The sequence below is a fragment of the Epinephelus fuscoguttatus genome, linkage group LG8, assembly GCF_011397635.1.
Source record: "Epinephelus fuscoguttatus linkage group LG8, E.fuscoguttatus.final_Chr_v1".
NCBI lineage: Eukaryota > Metazoa > Chordata > Actinopteri > Perciformes > Serranidae > Epinephelus > Epinephelus fuscoguttatus.
Window position 1 is genome coordinate 45,662,207 of NC_064759.1, and position 21,171 is coordinate 45,683,377.

Below are 21,171 nucleotides of genomic sequence, written 5' to 3' on the forward strand. Positions count from 1 at the left end.
CGGCTGTAAAATGTTAACCGTTTTTCCCATCGTCACAAAACTGGGTAAATATCATCAGAAGGGGACCAAGAACACACCCAAAAAAAGATTTTGAGATTGGCACATAGGGGGCGCCACCGCCATTCCCAGATATTCCTGTTTTTTCCCCAAACCGTTTTCCTATTGAAAATGAATTACGGAATCTTCAAAAATCACAAAATTTCAAACGGTAACTACCGATTCATACTTTCAGCTCGAAATTCAGCATTTTCTGAAATTTGGTTATAATGGAAGTCAATGAGAAAATCCTTCAAACTCACTCATCTTCACCCACACTTCACCAACTCATACATTCACGTAGAAACTCCATTCCAACTCTGAAATGTTGACATTGCCATCGACTTTCAGTGACTGATTCATATTTTCCATATCTCTTTTAGTTTTTCTACACCAGCTGTTTAAAAATCATGACATTTTCAGCCCTTCTCAGAATTTATAATGGGTGTGTATTGCGTGGAATGTTGAGAGTTAGAGTGGGTGATGTCATCGCTAGAGTGCACAGCACCTCTGAAATCATCAAGAAATTTTCTCTTAAACTCACTGGTGCGGCCACATCGTTGACTCTACATACACAAATTGTACACCAAATTGTAGGAAAAGCCGTTCTGGTTGCAGAGGTGCGACCGCTGAAGAAAATGGATTTAGGGTTTTGGCTGCAGGTGGTCTAAAAGGACAACAAGTCCAACCAACTGCCCCATTCACTCCCATGTTAAGTGAGAGCCCAAATTTCTGGAAGAAAGCAGACCATTCCACTTATGTCCATCATGGCTCTGGCCTCATTTTTCACACCACAGAATGAAATTTACACCTTTGTGATCCGCATCCTGTCTTCTCGCTCACGGTGTGCTTTTTGTAGCTGTAGCACTTACGGTTTTCATTAAACAGTTGGAGTTTGAGAGAAACCTTTGGCTCAGTTTCTGCCTTTTCTTGGTGTATTTAAATTTGACTGTGCCATTGCCAACTGGTGATTAGCTGTTAAGTTAAGCTGTTTTTCTATCTGTAAGTGGACATACACACAGACAGACAAACAGACTCACACATACACAAACACGTGACAGCACGTGAACATACACACATTCAGGCATGCACACACACACAGACACACAGTGATACATTTACTGCTATTAATAATTAGCATATTGGTATGGGAATACTAGTTGGCAGCGAGCATCAGGCACACTCAAAATTTCATGTGAAATTTTCTAGTTCATTCATTCAATCATTCATTCATTCTTGAAAATGAAAATTTCATTCATGAAAATTTCAAATGCTCTGCAGAGATCAGATGAAGGCCACAGGATTTGTTTAAAGCCAATTTCCCAATTGCGTAACTTCTATCATCAGGCCTTATGACCACATTATCATGAGATACATCGCCAACAGTAAAAACATCACTTTTAACACAGTTAAAAAGCTCCATGTAATGTCTTCTCCATAATTCCATAATATGTACACTGCCACTTACCCCCTCCATACTGGAGGACAAAGGTATTTTACTATGATTCATAATCTTGACTTCATTCCAAAAATCATTAACATCATTTTGTTGCATCTTCCTAGCCAATGCATTTGCTCTCAGATGGAGTCTCTATGTGAAAGTATACCGCAAATGTTATTATCAATCAATCAATCAATTTTATTTATAAAGCCCAATATCACAAATCACAATTTGCCTCACAGGGCTTTACAGCATACGACATCCCTCTGTCCTTAAGACCCTCACAGCGGATAAGGAAAAACTCCCCAAAAAAACCCCTTTAACGGGGAAAAAAAACGGTAGAAACCTCAGGAAGAGCAACTGAGGAGGGATCCCTCTTCCAGGACGGACAGACGTGCAATAGATGTCGTACAGAACAGATCAGCATAATAAATTCACAGTAATCCATATGACACAGAGAGAGAGAGAGAGAGAGATGCAGGTAATGACAGTAGCTTACAACAACATTAATCAAAGTAATAATACTATAGTTATAGTTCTGGTTACTGCGGTACAATATGTTGAAAGTATGTATTAATACCTGGCAGTATACATGTGTGACAATAATCATATGTGTATAATAACAGAAGAAGTATGACTAATGATGGCAGCAGCAGCAGGAGGCATCTGGCGGGACCACGGCAGCACAACCACACGTCACGCTGTCCAGGCACCGCTGCGTCGAGTTAATCTGAGAGACAGTGGAGCACAAAGGCTCCGGAGAAGAAGCCGAGTTAGTGACATCCAGAATGGCCGGGTTAGCTAGATGCAGTAATAGGATACGAGAGAGAGAGAGAGAGAGAGAGAGAGAGAAGGAGAGAAGGGGCCCGGTGTATTATAGGGGGGTCCTCCGGCAGACTAGGCCTAAGTCAGCCTAACTAAGGGCTGGTACAGGACAAGCCTGAGCCAGCCCTAACTATAAGCTTTATCAAAGAGGAAAGTCTTAAGTCTAGTCTTAAATGTGGAGACGGTGTCTGCCTCCCGGACCGTAACAGGAAGATGATTCCACAGGAGAGGAGCCTGATAGCTAAAGGCTCTGGCTCCCGATCTACTTTTGGAGACTTTAGGGACCATGAGTAACCCTGCGTTCTCAGAGCGCAGTGTTCTGGTGGGATAATATGGCACTATGAGCTCTCTAAGATATGACGGAGCTTGACCATTTAGAGCTTTATAAGTTAACAGTAGGATTTTAAATTCAATTCTGGATTTTACAGGGAGCCAGTGCAGAGAAGCTAAAACAGGAGAGATATGATCGCGTTTATTAGTTCCTGTTAGTACACGTGCTGCTGCATTCTGAATTAGCTGGAGAGTTTTTAAGGACTTACTAGAGCTACCTGATAATAGAGAGTTACAGTAATCCAGCCTTGAGGTAACAAAAGCGTGGACCAATTTTTCTGCATCTTTGATAGGCCTAATTTTCGCAATATTACGCAGATGAAAAAATGCAGTCCGTGAGGTTTGCTTTAAATGAGAATTAAAAGACAAATCTTGATCAAATATTACTCCGAAGTTTCTTACGGTAGTGGCAGGGGCCAGAGCAATGCCATCTAGAGAAACTATGTAATCAGATAAAGAGTCTCTGAGTTGTTTGGGGCCAAGAACAATAACTTCAGTTTTGTCTGAATTTAACATCAGGAAATTGGTGCTCATCCAAGTTTTTATGTCTTTAAGGCAATTATGGAGTTTAGTTAATTGATTGCTTTCTTCTGGCTTCATTGATAAATACAACTGAGTACCATCCGCATAACAATGGAAATTTATAGAGTGATTTCTAATGATGTTACCTAAAGGAAGCATATATAGAGTAAACAGGATTGGTCCGAGCACAGAACCTTGCGGAACTCCAAAACAAACTTTAGTACGTAAGGATGGTTCATTGCGAACGTCAACAAATTGAAAACGATCAGATAAATAAGATTTAAACCAGCTAAGTGCTGAACCTTTTAAGCCAATTAAGTGATTCAGTCTCTGCAGTAGAATTTGATGGTCAATTGTGTCAAACGCCGCACTAAGATCTAATAAAACAAGTACAGAGACGAGTCCTTTGTCTGAAGCAATCAGAAGGTCATTTGTAATTTTAACTAGAGCTGTCTCAGTGCTATGATGCACTCTAAATCCTGACTGAAATTCCTCAAATAAATTATTATCCTGGAGAAAATCACACAGCTGGTCTGCGACTACTTTCTCAAGAATCTTTGACATAAAGGGAAGATTAGATATTGGTCTATAATTGGCTAACACCTCTGGATCCAGGGTGGGCTTTTTTAGTAGAGGTTTAATTACAGCTATCTTAAAAGACTGTGGTACATAGCCTGTTAATAAGGATATATTGATCATATCTAATATATGAGTGTTAACTAAAGGAAAGACCTCCTTAAGTAGCCTAGTTGGGATGGGGTCTAAGAGACACGTTGATGATTTGGATGAAGAAATCACTGCAGTCAATTCTTGAAGAGAAATTGGGGAGAAGCAATCTAAATATACAGTACAGGCCAAAAGTTTGGACACACCTTCTCATTCAATGCGTTTTCTTTATTTTCATGACTATTTACATTGTAGATTCTCACTGAAGGCATCAAAACTATGAATGAACACATGTGGAGTTATGTACTTAACAAAAAAAGGTGAAATAACTGAAAACATGTTTTATATTCTAGTTTCTTCAAAATAGCCACCCTTTGCTCTGATTACTGCTTTGCACACTCTTGGCATTCTCTCCATGAGCTTCAAGAGGTAGTCACCTGAAATGGTTTCCACTTCACAGGTGTGCCTTATCAGGGTTAATTAGTGGAATTTATTGCTTTATCAATGGGGTTGGGACCATCAGTTGTGTTGTGCAGAAGTCAGGTTAATACACAGCCGACAGCCCTATTGGACAACTGTTAAAATTCATATTATGGCAAGAACCAATCAGCTAACTAAAGAAAAACGAGTGGCCATCATTACTTTAAGAAATGAAGGTCAGTCAGTCCGGAAATTGCAAAAACTTTAAATGTGTCCCCACGTGGAGTCGCAAAAACCATCAAGCGCTACAACGAAACTGGCACACATGAGGACCGACCCAGGAAAGGAAGACCAAGAGTCACCTCTGCTTCTGAGGATAAGTTCATCCGAGTCACCAGCCTCAGAAATGGCAAGTTAACAGCAGCTCAGATCAGAGACCAGATGAATGCCACACAGAGTTCTAGCAGCAGACCCATCTCTAGAACAACTGTTAAGAGGAGACTGCGCGAATCAGGCCTTCATGGTCAAATAGCTGCTAGGAAACCACTGCTAAGGAGAGGCAACAAGCAGAAGAGATTTGTTTGGGCCAAGAAATACAAGGAATGGACATTAGACCAGTGGAAATCTGTGCTTTGGTCTGATGAGTCCAAATTTGAGATCTTTGGTTCCAACCGCCGTGTCTTTGTGAGACGCAGAAAAGGTGAACGGATGGATTCCACATGCCTGGTTCCCACTGTGAAGCATGGAGGAGGAGCAGGTGTGATGGTGTGGGGGTGTTTTGCTGGTGACACTGTTGGAGATTTATTCAAAATTGAAGGCACACTGAACCAGCATGGCTACCACAGCATCCTGCAGCGACATGCCATCCCATCCGGTTTGCGTTTAGTTGGACAGTCATTTATTTTTCAACAGGACAATGACCCCAAACACACCTCCAGGCTGTGTAAGGGCTATTTGACCAAGAAGGAGAGTGATGGAGTGCTGCAGCAGATGACCTGGCCTCCACAGTCACCGGACCTGAACCCAATCGAGATGGTTTGGGGTGAGCTGGACCGCAGAGTGAAGGCAAAGGGGCCAACAAGTGCTAAACACCTCTGGGAACTCCTTCAAGACTGTTGGAAAACCATTTCAGGTGACTACCTCTTGAAGCTCATTGAGAGAATGCCAAGAGTGTGCAAAGCAGTAATTAGACCAAAGGATGGCTATTTTGAAGAAACTAGAATATAAAACATGTTTTCAGTTATTTCACCTTTTTTTGTTAAGTACATAACTCCACATGTGTTCATTCATAGTTTTGATGCCTTCAGTGAGAATCTACAATGTAAATAGTCATGAAAATAAAGAAAACGCATTGAATGAGAAGGTGTGTCCAAACTTTTGGCCTGTACTGTATATTAGATTTTACAGCTGTGTTTGAGGTTAGATAGGTACTATCTAAGGGCAGGAGGTCATGAATTTTGCCTCTAATAGTTAGAATTTTGTCATTAAAAAAGCTCATAAAATCATTACTGCTAAGGGCTAAGGGAATACAAGGCTCAATAGAGCTTTGACTCTCAGTCAGCCTGGCTACAGTGCTGAAAAGGAACCTGGGGTTGTTCTTATTGTCTTCTATTAGAGCTGAGTAATAGTTTGCTCTGGCATTGCGGAGGCCCCTCTTATAAGTTTTGAGACTGTCTGTCCAGATTAAACGAGATTCTTCCAGTTTGGTTAATCGCCAATTCCTTTCAAATTTTCGCGATATTTGTTTTAACTTACGGGTTTGAGAGTTATACCAAGGAGCGAACTTTCTTTGCTTTTAACTTCTTTTTAAGAGGAGCTACAGAGTCGGCGTTGTTCGTAGCGAGCCTACGGTGCTATCAACAAAATGATCAATTCGGGAGAGGTTAAAGTCGGCACGGGAAACCTCTGTTACTGAAGGTATTGGTATTGAATTTAACGAAGTAATCTTTTCCTTAAGTTTTGCGACAGCACTATCTGATAAACATCTAGTATATTAACTGTTGCTGAGTGGCGTGTAATCGAGTAAAAAGAAATCAAAAGTAATCAGATAATGATCCGATAGCGAGGGATTCTGTGGAAAGACTTTTAGGTTATTAGTTTCAATTCCATACGTCAGAACTAGATCGAGGGTATGGTTAAAACAATGAGTAGGTTCATGTACACCCTGACTGAAGCCAATGGAGTCTAATAATGAGATAAACGCGGTAGCCAGGGAGTCATTATCAACGTCGACATGAATGTTAAAATCGCCTACAATAATAACGTTATCTGATTTAAGAACTAAACTGGATAAAAACTCTGAGAATTCAGATACAAATTCAGAATATGGGCCAGGAGCACGGTACACTATAACAAATAAAAGTGGCTGCGAGGTTTTCCAGGTCGGATGTAAAAGACTAAGAACGAGGCTTTCAAATGAATTATAATCTAGTTTAGGTTTAGGGCTGATTAACAGGCTAGAGTTAAAAATGGCTGCAACTCCCCCTCCTCGGCCGCTGCCTCGAGGAATGTGGGTATTATTATGACTGGGAGACGTGGGCTCATTTAGACTGACATATTCATCTTGACACAGCCAGGTTTCAGTGAGACTGAGTAAATCAATATGATTATCTGATATTAATTCGCTTACTAACACTGCTTTAGACGATAGAGACCTGATATTTAACAGTCCGCATTTAATTCTCCTGTTTTGTCTTTCTGTCACAGAAGAGGTTTTAATTTTTATGAGGTTGTTATGCACAACTCCTCTTTGTTTAATTTTAGATTTAGATCATTTAGGCGGTTGGGGGACAGACACCGTTTGTATAAAACTATTAAAACTATGGCTGGGTAACTAAACTAGAAGCTCAGAGAGGCGTTTAGGACTGCGTCTCCGAGTCCTGGTCTCAACTCTGGGTTGTCAGGGATTTAAATTACTAATAAAGTTTGCCAGGTTCCTAGAAATGAGAGCAGCTCCATCCAAAGTGGGATGAATGCCGTCTCTCCTAATAAGACCAGGTTTTCCACAGAAAGTTTGCCAATTATTAACAAAACCCACATCGTTTGCTGGACACCACCTGGACAGCCAGCGGTTAAATGATGACATGCGGCTAAACATGTCATCACTGGTCAGATTTGGGAGGGGTCCAGAGAAAACTACGGAGTCCGACATCGTTTTTGCGTATTCACACACCGAAGCAATATTAATTTTAGTGACCTCCGATTGGCGTAACCGGGTGTCATTGCCGCCGTGAATAACAATCTTACTGAATCTACGTTTAGCTTTAGCCAGCAGCTTTAAATTTGATTTGATTAGCATGTAGGCGAGCTGAAAACCCGATTTCAAGAAATGTGTGACTTGGAAAGAGTATGTATTGCTTGGAGCTTTCAGGGACAGAGTGGGGAACGTCTTGCACTTCGGCAGACGAGGGTCACGGTGGGTGGTGAGGGTCACGGTGGCTGGTTTGGGGCGAAACAGGTTAGAACCCGCAAATTGCCGCTCGCGGCTATATTTATTATTATTATTTTTTGTTGTCTGCCGCTTGAACTCAAATTCCCGTGAGCTGGAATGAGCCAGAAACCTGAAACTTGGCCCAATGATTGGAAATGATGTGCATCAACTTTTATTAAAATATGAGCCCAGTCGGCCACATGGTGGCGCTGTAATTAAGGCTTAAAAATGACTTTTTTGGGAGGCCACGCCCCTCACACCATAAGTCTGATTGACTTGAAATTTGACACACAGGTCCAGCTCAATGTGCTCTACAAAAAAGCCTCAAGGACCATTAAGCTCCGCCTGACTAGATTTTTTGCTAATTTGCATAAATTGAAAAACAGTAAAATGACATAAACTTTTACAATTTTTACTCCATCAACACCAAATTTGGTACACGGCTTTGGGGGATGACAAGACACATTTCTATTACAAATGAGCCAGATTGGTCAAAAAACGTGGCCGCCACGGACCAATGAATCTTGGCTGTGGGCGGAGCTTAGAATTGATTGGCCATAACTCCCACACCCTTTGACCTATCATCACCAAACTTGGTGGGTAGGTCCACAATGAGACTTGGAAGCTGCCTACCAAAGCATTTTGAGCTCAGCCTATAGGGGGCGCTATAAATGCCACACATCTGTATCTGAAAGACCATTGGATGGAATTTCACCAAATTTGGTATGCATGCTCTAGGGGTGGCTATTAACTAATATCTTGATTGCCATGTTGATAGGTGAAAGTGGGCGTGGCCTATTTGTCATTAACCGTCATAATTTGCGTTTTATTAATTTATGACCAGCTGGAAGGACCTAGGGACATGAAACGTGGTACATGGACTATAAATGACATCCAAATACTGCTCAAAAAATTTGGTCCCAATCGGCCTTATGGGGGCGCTATAACATAGAGTGTAAAGTTTGAAAGACTCTGCCCGCCGCACCACAAGGGCTATTGACTTGAAATTTTACACACACATCCTCCTGATAGTCCTCTACAAAAAAGCCTCTTGCACCATGAATGCCGCCCTTACAGAATTTTTGCTAATTTGCATAATTTGAAAAACAGTAAAATAACATAAACTTTTACAATTTTGACTCCATCAACACCAAAGTTGGTACACGGCTTTGGGGGATGACAAGACACATTTCTATTACAAATGAGCCAGATTGGTCAAAAAACATGGCCGCCACGGACCAATGAATCTTGGCTGTGGGCGGAGCTTAGAATTGATTGGCCATAACTCCCACACCCTTTGGCCTATCATCACCAAACTTGGTGGGTAGGTCCACAATGAGACTTGGAAGCTGCCTACCAAAGCATTTTTAGCTCAGCCTATAGGGGGCGCTATAAATGCCAAACATCTGTGTCTCAAAGACCATTGGATGGAATTTCACCAAATTTGTTATGCATGCTCTCGGGGTGGCTATTAACTAATATCTTGAGTGCCATGTTGATAGGTGAAAGTGGGCGTGGCCTATTAGTCATTAACCGTCATAATTTGCGTTTTATTAATTTATGACCAGCTGGAAGGACCTAGGGACATGAAACGTGGTACATGGACTATAAATGACATCCAAATACTGCTCAAAAAATTTGGTCCCAATCGGCCTTATGGGGGCGCTATAATTGTCTCCAGATTTCTCCCAAAATTATCATGATCATGGAACTGTGATTGCTTAAACATTAAAATACCTATTGAAACTTTGAAATATGCATCAATAGGCGAAATTTCAATTTATGTTTTGATGTTCAAATGGAGTCTCTATGTGAAAGTATACCACAAATGTTATTAGCATGTAGGCTAGCTGAAAACCCGATTTCAAGAAATGTGTGACTTGGAAAGAGTATGTATTGCTTGGAGCTGTCAGGGACAGAGGGGAGAACGTCTTGCACTACAGCAGATGAGGGTCACGGTGGGTGGTGAGGGTCACGGTGGCTGGTTTGGGGCGGAACAGGTTAGAACCCGCAGATTGCCGCTCGCGGCTATATTTATTATTATTTTTTGTTGTCTGCCGCTTGAGCTCAAATTCCCGTGAGCTGGAATGAGCCAGAAACCTGAAACTTGACCCAATGATTGGAAATGATGTGCATCAACTTTTATTAAAATATGAGCCCAGTCGGCCACATGGTGGCGCTGTAATTAAGGCTTAAAAATGACTTTTTTGGGAGGCCACGCCCCTCACACCATAAGTCTGATTGACTTGAAATTTGATACACAGGTCCAGCTCAATGTGCTCTACAAAAAAGCCTCAAGGACCATTAAGCTCCGCCTGACTAGATTTTTTGCTAATTTGCATAAATTGAAAAACAGTAAAGTGACATAAACTTTTACAATTTTGACTCCATCAACACCAAATTTGGTACACGGCTTTGGGGGATGACAAGACACATTTCTATTACAAATAAGCCCGATTGGTCAAAAAACATGGCCGCCACGGACCAATGAATCTTGGCTGTGGGCGGAGCTTAGAATTGATTGGCCATAACTCCCACACCCTTTGACCTATCATCACCAAACTTGGTGGGTGGGTCCACAATGAGACTTGGAAGCTGCCTACCAAAGCATTTTGAGCTCAGCCTATAGGGGGCGCTATAAATGCCACACATCTGTATCTCAAAGACCATTGGATGGAATTTCACCAAATTTGGTATGCATGCTCTAGGAGTGGCTATTAACTAATATCTTGAGTGCCATGTTGCTAGATGAAAGTGGGCGTGGCCTATTCGTCATTAACCGTCATAATTTGCGTTTTATTAATTTATGACCAGCTGGAAGGACCTAGGGACGTGAAACGTGGTACATGGACAATAAATGCCATCCAACTACTGCTCAAAAAATTTGGTCCCAATCGGCCTCATGGGGGCGCTATAATTATCTCCAGATTTCTCCCAAAATTATCATGATCATGGAACTGTGATTGCTAAAACTTTAAAATACCTATTGAAACTTTGAAATACGCATCAACAGGTAAAATTTCAATTTATGTTTTGATGTTCAAATGGAGTCTCTATGTGAAAGTATACCACAAATGTTATTAGCATGTAGGCTAGCTGAAAACCCGATTTCAAGAAATGTGTGACTTGGAAAGAGTATGTATTGCTTGGAGCTTTCAGGGACAGAGTGGGGCACGGCTTGCACTACGGCAGATGAGGGTCACGGTGGGTGGTGAGGGTCATGGTGGCTGGTTTGGGGCGGAACAGGTTAGAACCCGCAGATTGCCGCTCGCGGCTATATTTAGGGTTCTAACCCCGAAGGGGTAGAACCCTTCTAAGATTGTACCGGTTTATTATTATTAGGGTTCTAACCCCGAAGGGGTAGAACCCTTCTAAAATTGTACCGGTTTATTTATTTTTTTTTTTTTGTTGTTGTTGTCTGCCGCTTGAGCTCAAATTCCCGTGAGCTGGAATGAGCCAGAAACCTGAAACTTGGCCCAATGATTGGAAATGATGTGCATCAACTTTTATTAAAATATGAGCCCAGTCGGCCACATGGTGGCGCTGTAATTAAGGCTTAAAAATGACTTTTTTGGGAGGCCACGCCCCTCACACCATAAGTCTGATTGACTTGAAATTTGACACACAGGTCCAGCTCAATGTGCTCTACAAAAAAGCCTCAAGGACCATTAAGCTCCGCCTGACTAGATTTTTTGCTAATTTGCATAAATTGAAAAACAGTAAAATGACATAAACTTTTACAATTTTTACTCCATCAACACCAAATTTGGTACACGGCTTTGGGGGATGACAAGACACATTTCTATTAAAAATGAGCCAGATTGGTCAAAAAACGTGGCCGCCACGGACCAATGAATCTTGGCTGTGGGCAGAGGTTAGAATTGATTGGCCATAACTCCCACACCCTTTGACCTATCATCACCAAACTTGGTGGGTAGGTCCACAATGAGACTTGGAAGCTGCCTACCAAAGCATTTTGAGCTCAGCCTATAGGGGGCGCTATAAATGCCACACATCTGTATCTGAAAGACCATTGGATGGAATTTCACCAAATTTGGTATGCATGCTCTAGGGGTGGCTATTAACTAATATCTTGATTGCCATGTTGATAGGTGAAAGTGGGCGTGGCCTATTCGTCATTAACCATCATAATTTGCGTTTTATTAATTTATGACCAGCTGGAAGGACCTAGGGACATGAAACGTGGTACATGGACTATAAATGACATCCAAATACTGCTCAAAAAATTTGGTCCCAATCGGCCTTATGGGGGCGCTATAACATAGAGTGTAAAGCTTGAAAGGCTCTGCCCGCCGCACCACAAGGGCTATTGACTTGAAATTTTACACACACATCCTCCTGATAGTCCTCTACAAAAAAGCCTCTTGCACCATGAATGCCGCCCTTACAGAATTTTTGCTAATTTGCATAATTTGAAAAACAGTACAATGACATAAACTTTTACAATTTTGACTCCATCAACACCAAAGTTGGTACACGGCTTTCGGGGATGACAAGACACATTTCTATTACAAATGAGCCAGATTGGACAAAAAACATGGCCGCCATGGACAAATGAATCTTCGCTCTGGGCGGAGCTTAGAATTGATTGGCCATAACTCCCACACCTTTTGACCTATCATCACCAAACTTGGTGGGTAGGTCCACAATGAGACTTGGAAGCTGCCTACCAAAGCATTTTGAGCTCAGCCTATAGGGGGCGCTATAAATGCCACACATCTGTATCTCAAAGACCATTGGATGGAATTTCACCAAATTTGTTATGCATGCTCTCGGGGTGGCTATTAACTAATATCTTGATTGCCATGTTGATAGGTGAAAGTGGGCGTGGTCTATTCATCATCAACCGTCATAATTTGCGTTTTATTAATTTATGACCAGCTGGAAGGACCTAGGGACATGAAACGTGGTACATGGACTATAAATGACATCCAAATACTGCTCAAAAAATTTGGTCCCAATTGGCCTTATGGGGGCGCTATAACATAGAGTGTAAAGCTTGAAAGGCTCTGCCCGCCACAAGTGCTATTGACTTGAAACTTTACACACACATCCTTCTGATAGTCCTCTACAAAAAAGCCTCTTGCACCATGATTGCCGCCCTTACAGAATTTTTGCTAATTTTAATAATGTTAAAAACAGTAAAATGAATAAGCTTTTGAAATATTTGTGCTATCAACACCAAACTTGGTATGAGGCATCGGGGGACCGAGACACTCATTTCTATTATAAATGAGCAAGATCAGACAAAAAACACGGCTGCCGTCACACAAAGTGTCCTTGGAAAGGGCGGGGCTTAGCGAATATCGGCTGTAAAATGTTAACCGTTTTTCCCATCGTCACAAAACTGGGTTAATGTCATCAGAAGGGGACCAAGAACACACCCAAAAAAAGATTTTGAGATTGGCACATAGGGGGTGCCACCGCCATTCCCAGATATTCCCGTTTTTTTTCCCAAACCGTTTTCCCATTGAAAATGAATTACGGAATCTTCAAAAATCACAAAATTTCAAACGGTAACTACCGATTCATACTTTCAGCTAGAAACTCCATTCAAACTGGAAAATATTCAGCAATTCCTTGACTTTTTACATATGATTCAACTTTTCAAACCCATTCACACTTTCCAAAATATTCAGCATTTTGGACTTGGTTATAATGGAAGTCAATGAGAAAATCCTTCAAACTCACTCATCTTCACCCACACTTCACAAACTCATACATTCACGTAGAAACTCCATTCTAACTCTGAAATGTTGACATTGCCATCGACTTTCAGTGACTGATTCATATTTTCCATATCTCTTTTAGTTTTTCTACACCAGCTGTTTAAAAATCATGAAATTTTCAGCCCTTCTCAGAATTTATAATGGGTGTGTATTGCGTGGAATGTTAAGAGTTAGAGTGGGTGATGTCATCGCTAGAGTGCACAGCACCTCTGAAATCATCAAGAAATTTTCTCTTAAACTCACTGGTGCGGCCACATCGTTGACTCTACATACACAAATTGTACACCAAATTGTAGGAAAAGCCGTTCGATGCGCAGAGGTGCGACCGCTGAAGAAAATGGATTTAGGGTTTTGGCTGCAAGTGGTCTAAAAGGACAACAAGTCCAACCAACTGCCCCTTTCACTCCCATGTTAAGTGAGAGCCCAAATTTCTGGAAGAAAGCAGACCATTCCGCTTATGTCCATCATGGCTCTGGCCTCATTTTTCACACCACCGAAATAAAATTTACACCTTTGTGATCCGCATCCTGTCTTCTCGCTCACGGTGTGCTTTTTGTAGCTGCAGCACTTACGGTTTTCATTAAACAGTTGGAGTTTGAGAGGAACTTTTGGCTCAGTTTCTGCCTTTTCTTGGTGTATTTAAATTTGACTGTGCCATTGCCAACTGGTGATTGGCTGAATCAACTCCAGCCGTTCGGCCAATCGTCTGTGTGTCACAGCACAGTCAAATTTGAATATTTCAGCAACCTGACTTCTTTGCAGTTAAAGCCTCATCATACAGAGGTAATTACATATGTGTCAGTCTACCTGTCTGGGTCTGTCTGTCTCTGTCTTTCTGTGTCCATCTTGGACATTTTAGACTGCAGTCTTTTTTAGCTGTTAAGTTAAGCTGTTTTTTCTATCTGTAAGTGGACATACACACAGACAGACAAACAGACTCACACATACACAAACGCGCGACAGCACGTGAACATACACACATTCAGGCATGCACACACACACAGACACACAGTGATACATTTACTGCTATTAATAATTAGCATATTGGTATGGGGATACTAGTTGGCAGCGAGCATCAGGCACACTCAAAATTTCATGTGAAATTTTCTACTTCATTCATTCACTCATTCATTCATTCTTGAAAATGAAAATTTCAAATGCTCTGCAGAGATCAGATGAAGGCCACAGGATTTGTTTAAAGCCAATTTCCCAATTGCGTAACTTTTATCATCAGGCCTTATGACCACATTATCATGAGATACATCGCCAACAGTAAAAACATCACTTTTAACACAGTTAAAAAGCTCCATGTAATGTCTTCTGCATAATTCCATAATATTTACACTGCCACTTACCCCCTCCATACTGGAGGACAAAGGTATTTTACTATGATTCATAATCTGTCACGGTGGCTGGTTTGGGGTGGAACAGGTTAGAACCCGCAAATTGCTGCTCGCGGCTATATTTGTTTATGTTATCTCCTTCTGCTAGGGCTTGGAACCAGTTGTGAAGATGGATTTCCCATTCCTGTCTTATTTTGTTATCCTTCAGTTTCCTCATTTCAAACCTTCTCTGAACCCTGTTCCCGACTTTCTTCTTCACTGCCAGTTTCATTCCCAGTTCTCCCACGAGAAGATGGTGGTCAGAGTCTATATCAGCGCCCCTCTAAACTCTGACATCAAGGAGGACTCTCCTCCATTTCCTGTCTATTGCAATGTGGTCTGTCTGTTTTTCGGTGTGGTGGTCTGGGGATATCCAGGTAGCTTTGTGGGTTTGTTTGTGTGGGAAGAGACTGCCTCCTATCACTAGCTCATTGAGGGCACAGAAGCTGGCAAAGAGGAGCCCATTCTCATTCATCTGCCCCAGTCCTTAGGTCCCTATTGTTCCTCTCCAGTCGTTGTTATCCTTTCCAATTTTTGAATTCAGGTCTCCCATTACAATGTTTAAGTTTTTTTTTTTTTTTTAAAGATTATTTTTATGGGCTTTTTGCCTTTATTGACAGGACAGAGAGTGAAATGGGGAGACAGAGAGAGAGTGGGGACTGACATGCAGCAAAGGGCTGCGAGCTGGATTCGAACCCGCAGCCGCTGCAGCGAGGCAATGCCTCTGTACATGGGGTGCCGGCACTATCCACCACGCTACCGACACCCCAATTCTTTGAACTATGGGTAATATACTTACACAAAGTCCGCTAAGATGCTCACTTACGCTGAGTGGTCATGAAGGGAGTGAGCGACTCCTCACACCCTTTGAAATACGACAGTGGGACACCCTCAACCACTAACGAATTCCGCGAGAGCGCGCATCATAGTATGTGAGTGCTTGAGTAAGCAGTTTGGGATTGGGGGAGTGAGTGAGTTAGTGAGTGAGCAAGCAGTGAGTGAGTGAGCAGGTGAGTGCTTTAGGGTTGTCAACGAATATTCTAAATTCGATGCAGCTGGTGTGGATGACACAATCGGTTAACATGGGCGCCGAAAGGAAACTGGTTTCGCTTTGAGGCTATTCGCAGCGCTTCCGCGGGCAGTGTGGCCTGACGGGTCAGAAAGGGGGGGCGAGCGAGAGGTCCGCGGTCATTTATAACGTAATGTTATAGATAATTGTTTTATGTGTTTTAATGTGTAGGTATGTAAATGTTTTCTAAGACATTTATGTTGAAATAAAAATACCTACAAGTAGTTATGTTTCCTTGTATTAATACATTAATACATATAGAAGTATGTTTCCTTGTATTAGTTTGCCCTCTTGTGGACATAATGCGAAAAAAAAATTTGAATGGTTCGAACCTATGAGTTATTTTTAGAAGCAATATTTGAACATCATTTTTGAGCAATTTTGACAGTCCTAGAGTGCTTATGGCTTGAGTGAGTGAGTGAGTGAGTGAGCGGGCGAGTGAGTGAGTTAGTTAATGAGCGAGCAAGCAGTTAGTGAGTGAGTTAGTGAGCAAGCAAGCAGTGAGTGAGTTATTTAATGAGCGAGCAAGCAGTGAGTGAGTTAGTGACCGAGCAAGCAGTGAGTGAGTGAGTGAGTGAGTGGGTGAGCGAGCGAGTGCTTATGTTTGAGCGAGTGAGTAAGCAGTGAGTGAGTGCTTATGTTTGAGCGAGTGAGTAAGCAGTCGGTGAGTGCTTATGTTTGAGTGAGCGAGTGCTTAGGGCTTGAGTGAGTGAGCGAGTTAGTGAGTGCACACTTAAGACTTGAGTGGGTGAGTGATTATGTGTAATAACCAATGAGACTCAGTTCAACAAAGCTAACATTTAATAACATGCTAGATAATGTAACAATAGCTACATAGGACAAGACCTGCTTATCAACTTTTCTGACACCTTTCTGACCTTTCTCTTTTTTTCCTCCTGTATTCCTCCAGGAGTTTTGGTTGCTGTAGATTTTGTCTCAGTGTTTTTTTAATATAACATTAGCTGCAGCTTTATTAAGTGTGCTAGCTTTAACCCTGCAATACATCAGCAAAAGAAATCATGTTGATATTTTAATCAATTCAATGGTAGTCCTGCAGGTGGTGTTAAAGTCACTAAAACTATCCAGCTAAAATAGCACTAGCTGATTTTGTTTGGCTTTTGGTAAAAATCAGCATATGCGCCACTTTTGACCTTCTGTACATTCATTCATTCATCTTCTATCCGCTTCATCCTCTTGAGGGTCGCGGGGGGCTGGAGCCTATCCCAGCTGACATCAGGCGAGAGGCAGGGTACACCCTGGACAGGTTGCCAGACTATCGCAGGGCTGACACATAGAGACAAACAACCATTCACGCTCACATTCACACCTACGGACAATTTAGAGTTATCAATTAACCTAGTCCCCAATCTGCATGTCTTTGGACTGTGGGAGGAAGCTGGAGTGCCCGGAGAGAACCCACGCTGACACGGGGAGAACATGCAAACTCTGCACAGAAGGGCTCCCACGCCCGGGATCGAACCGGCAACCCTCTTGCTGTGAGGCGACATTGCTAACCACCACACCACCGTGCTGCCACCTTCTATACATCCAGTGTAATAATCACAAACCTATAGGTGGCGCTAGATGCTCCTACAATACCAAAATAGAATAAAATATATTTGATTATAAAATAAAATACAATAAAGACACTTGAAAAAGGGTAAATTCTCACTACTGCAACAACAATTCCCATTACTGCAACAGGCATGACAGTGTAGTGGTATATGAGAAGTGTGTTGTGGAGGATGAGAAGAGCTAGCATGTTTTGCTAACAGTAGTGAAGGCATTATGACTCGGCAAAAAAATTGATGTGGCTCGTGTTAGGAATTTATTTACCTTAATATTGATAGTCAAAGCTTTTTTCAAACAAGCAGTATCTCATGTTGCGGTAATGAGAATCAGTTTTGTCATGTACAAGGGCTGGAGAAAGAAATTTTAAAGTGTGAAAAAAAGAAGAGAGTTAGCATACCTTGTATCCATCTTGAAACTCCCTCTCTTTGTGATGCATCTTGGGAAAATAAAAAACTATTGAAAGAATCTTGTAGTCTTTACAGAAACTGAACAATTGTTGCGGAGGATGCATTGATGGACACCATGTTTTTAAGCAAAAAAAAGGAATTTTGAGAATTAAACACTATTATGCATTATGTTTTACCTTACCACAAGACATAATAAACAATATGCATTTTGTTTTAGTGAAAGTTTTTGTTTATTCAATCTAAAATGCAATCAAGGATCCATAGCAATGAATACGGACTCATTGCGGTAATGAGAATTTTAGCTCAAAATGTATTAAAATTCAATAATAATGACTTTTTATGTGTAAATCACACACTGTACAAGAAGAGCACAACATTATCTATAATACTGTGTTTTTTATGTCGCTAAATTATGATTTTTATGTGAAAAGGTCACGGCCGTGGTATATTAGTGGTTTCACTATGGGCTATTATCCACAGGATAATCAGCCCTCGCCTTTAGCTTTTTGAGTTTCCTTAGAAGATATAACCACATTGAAAGTCAGCCTCACACATGTGAATGAACCAGTGTGTGGATGAAAATGCAGGGTCAGCTGGCAAGTAATCCCATGCATACTTTGAGACAAGTTTTTGAAAAGACTGATGATGAAAAAATCTTACTTTTGGAAAAGCTGTAGGAGGCAAGCAAAGCTTGACCTGATATGTTATTTTGTAAGCGTCCTTGTTTCCCCTGAAGCTCTTAGTGGGGCAGATAGCCAAAACAATTGTGCACTTTGTGATAAAAGCATGAAATTTGGTACACTTATAGCCAAAGACATTCTGAAAATAATTGGATATGGAGACCATCTTGAATTGTCAATATGGAGGCCATGGCAGCCATTTTTCAAAATGGCCACTAGCAACAAATGTTTTCGTATGTGTGATGGATATAATTTGATATTTAGGACACAAATTTTTTAAATTTATTTTCCATACCATTATGAATTGCCTTTATCATACACCCCCACCCACCCCCATCATGGAAAATTCAAGATGGCCACTAGTTTTCAGCTGTGAGGTGGACTGGTCTCATTTTTCTAGATGCAGAATTTGAAATTGGAACATTAGAATTGCTTTGAAGCTTCCATCTACCTCACAATTCAATATGAACACTCATTTCATTAAATTATTTAACTCCAATAAAATGTAATTGAGTGGATGTCAAAACACAGCCAGGGCACACTGGCGACACCACTGCTGTGAAACTCAGCATGGGGTTCAGTGTCAGCTAAACACACTCTGCTTTGTAACGCCATGTTTTCTGGAGTCAGTAATCAATGTACTGGTTCTGGTCATAGTTTAGTAGTAGTGTATTAACTTTCTCAGAGATGACAGCAATAAGACTGCAGTTCACAATGGTATAGTAAAGAGATTTAATTATGTCCTCAGTATCAATCCCACATAAGACAACTGTTGTTGCTGGCGGCCATTCAGAAAAATGGCTGCCATGGCCAGCATATTGAAAATTCAAGATGGCTGCATATCCGATTATTTTCAGAATGCCTTTGGCTATAAGTGTACCAAATTTTATGCTTTTATCACAAATTGCACAATTCCTCCCTATTATTGAGCTAAGCTGCTCCACTGTCCACCATGAGGCTGACGAGTACAACATTAGCATGACCCATAGGGTCACACTAACTAATTTATGGGTAATATGTCAGGTTGAAATACACCAAAATTATCCTCTAAAATGTTCATCCAATCAGAGATAAGATTTTTTTTTGTGGCTGCAGTGCAGAGGTCTTGAATTAAAATTACTTGTGTCAGTTCATTTTTGCTGTTGTTCTTGTCGGTGGAAAGGCCCTAACCTGGACTGATTTTGGTTTGGTTTTGAGTCGATTCTTGCAGAGCACAGATGATGAAGACTTTAAAAGCTGAATGTCTTTAATTGAACAGCTTCACTTTCTCAATTTTTGTGTGAAAACAGTCAACTTCTAAGGAACTGAATTTCAGGACAAAACTGTCACCATCAGTAGCTTTTGCAAGAATCTGAACATTGCACACTGCATGAATGTTTCTTTGTGTTTTGTATAGGCACAGTGATTATAAGGTGGTTTCTCCTGCTCTACGGGCAGTAGGCAACATTGTAACGGGAGATGACATCCAGACTCAGGTAGAGGGTCACTCACAGCATACACATTCTTTCTACAATGATTTCGTCTTTGTGAGGAATCATACACAGTGTTACATGTGGCCATCTGATCTCTGTATGTATTTCTGTCATCTCAGGTAATCTTGAACTGCTCCGCACTGCCATGTTTACTCCACCTCCTCAGCAGTCCCAAGGAGTCTATCAAGAAGGAGGCGTGCTGGACTGTGTCCAACATCACAGCAGGAAACAGAGCTCAGATCCAGGTGCAGGTTGTTTCAACTGGGCTCAGTGTGTCATCTGAAGAACGTCTGCTGTTCTGGTGTAGCTGACAACATTTCTTGCCTTGCCAGAATGTGATTGATGCCAACGTCTTCCCAGTGCTGATTGAGATCCTTCAGAAGGCGGAGTTCCGCACAAGGAAAGAGGCAGCGTGGGCTATTACGAACGCCACCTCCGGGGGCACTCCTGCACAGATAAGGTATGTTTATCTACAATGTGCTGAAAGTAGGCAAACATTGATACTTTGACTGTTCCCTTATGGATAATCGGGAACATTAGGATGGATTATAGGAAGAGGAGAAAAAAACAGGTCAACAGAAAGGTGAAACAGGCCATTGACCTGGCTAAAACCCAGCACAACAATAAGATGAGCAGAAGTTTCAGTATGGCAGCTACCAGAGACTTATAAATACAGAGACTTAGAGAAGACCGTTGAGTGTGGAGGGGGTCAGTGATTCCTCTCTACCTAACTAACTTAATAGGTTTTACACCCACTTGGAGAGGCCTGACCTGGCATCTGACATGCCAGAGCTCAAGCAAAGCCTCATAGCACCCACCACACTCACCCTCTAAGACAGGATGTGCTAAACCTGCTCAAGCCACCACAACCAACAACCAACAAAGCAGCCAGACCTGATGGCATCTGTGGCAGCACCCTCAAACACTGAGGTGAGTGCCTCAGTGGGGTCCTTCTCCAGCTATATCAGTCCACAATGACCTCAATGACCACAGGCCCATTGCTCTCACATCTCATGTCATGAAGGCTTTATGGAAGCTGGTCAAGTCCCAAATCATGTCTGCTACAGGTGCAGTCCTAGCCCTCTCCTGTTTGCTTACTGTACCAGAATGATGCTAAACTGGTCCTGCTATAGACACCATTCACAACCACCTGGAGAAAAGTGGAGGCT

General features: G+C 41.7%; 1 protein-coding gene across 1 annotated transcript in view; it reads left to right on the top strand.

Moving 5' to 3' along the window:
* The window catches only part of kpna5 (karyopherin alpha 5 (importin alpha 6)), an 86,856-nt gene that overhangs the window by 57,602 nt on the left and 8,083 nt on the right, over positions 1-21,171 (top strand). The window contains exons 10-12 of the mRNA XM_049583179.1: positions 19,927-20,005; positions 20,122-20,247; positions 20,335-20,462. Of these exons, the coding sequence (XP_049439136.1) occupies positions 19,927-20,005; positions 20,122-20,247; positions 20,335-20,462 (333 nt within the window). The remainder of the gene's footprint in view (positions 1-19,926; positions 20,006-20,121; positions 20,248-20,334; positions 20,463-21,171) is intronic.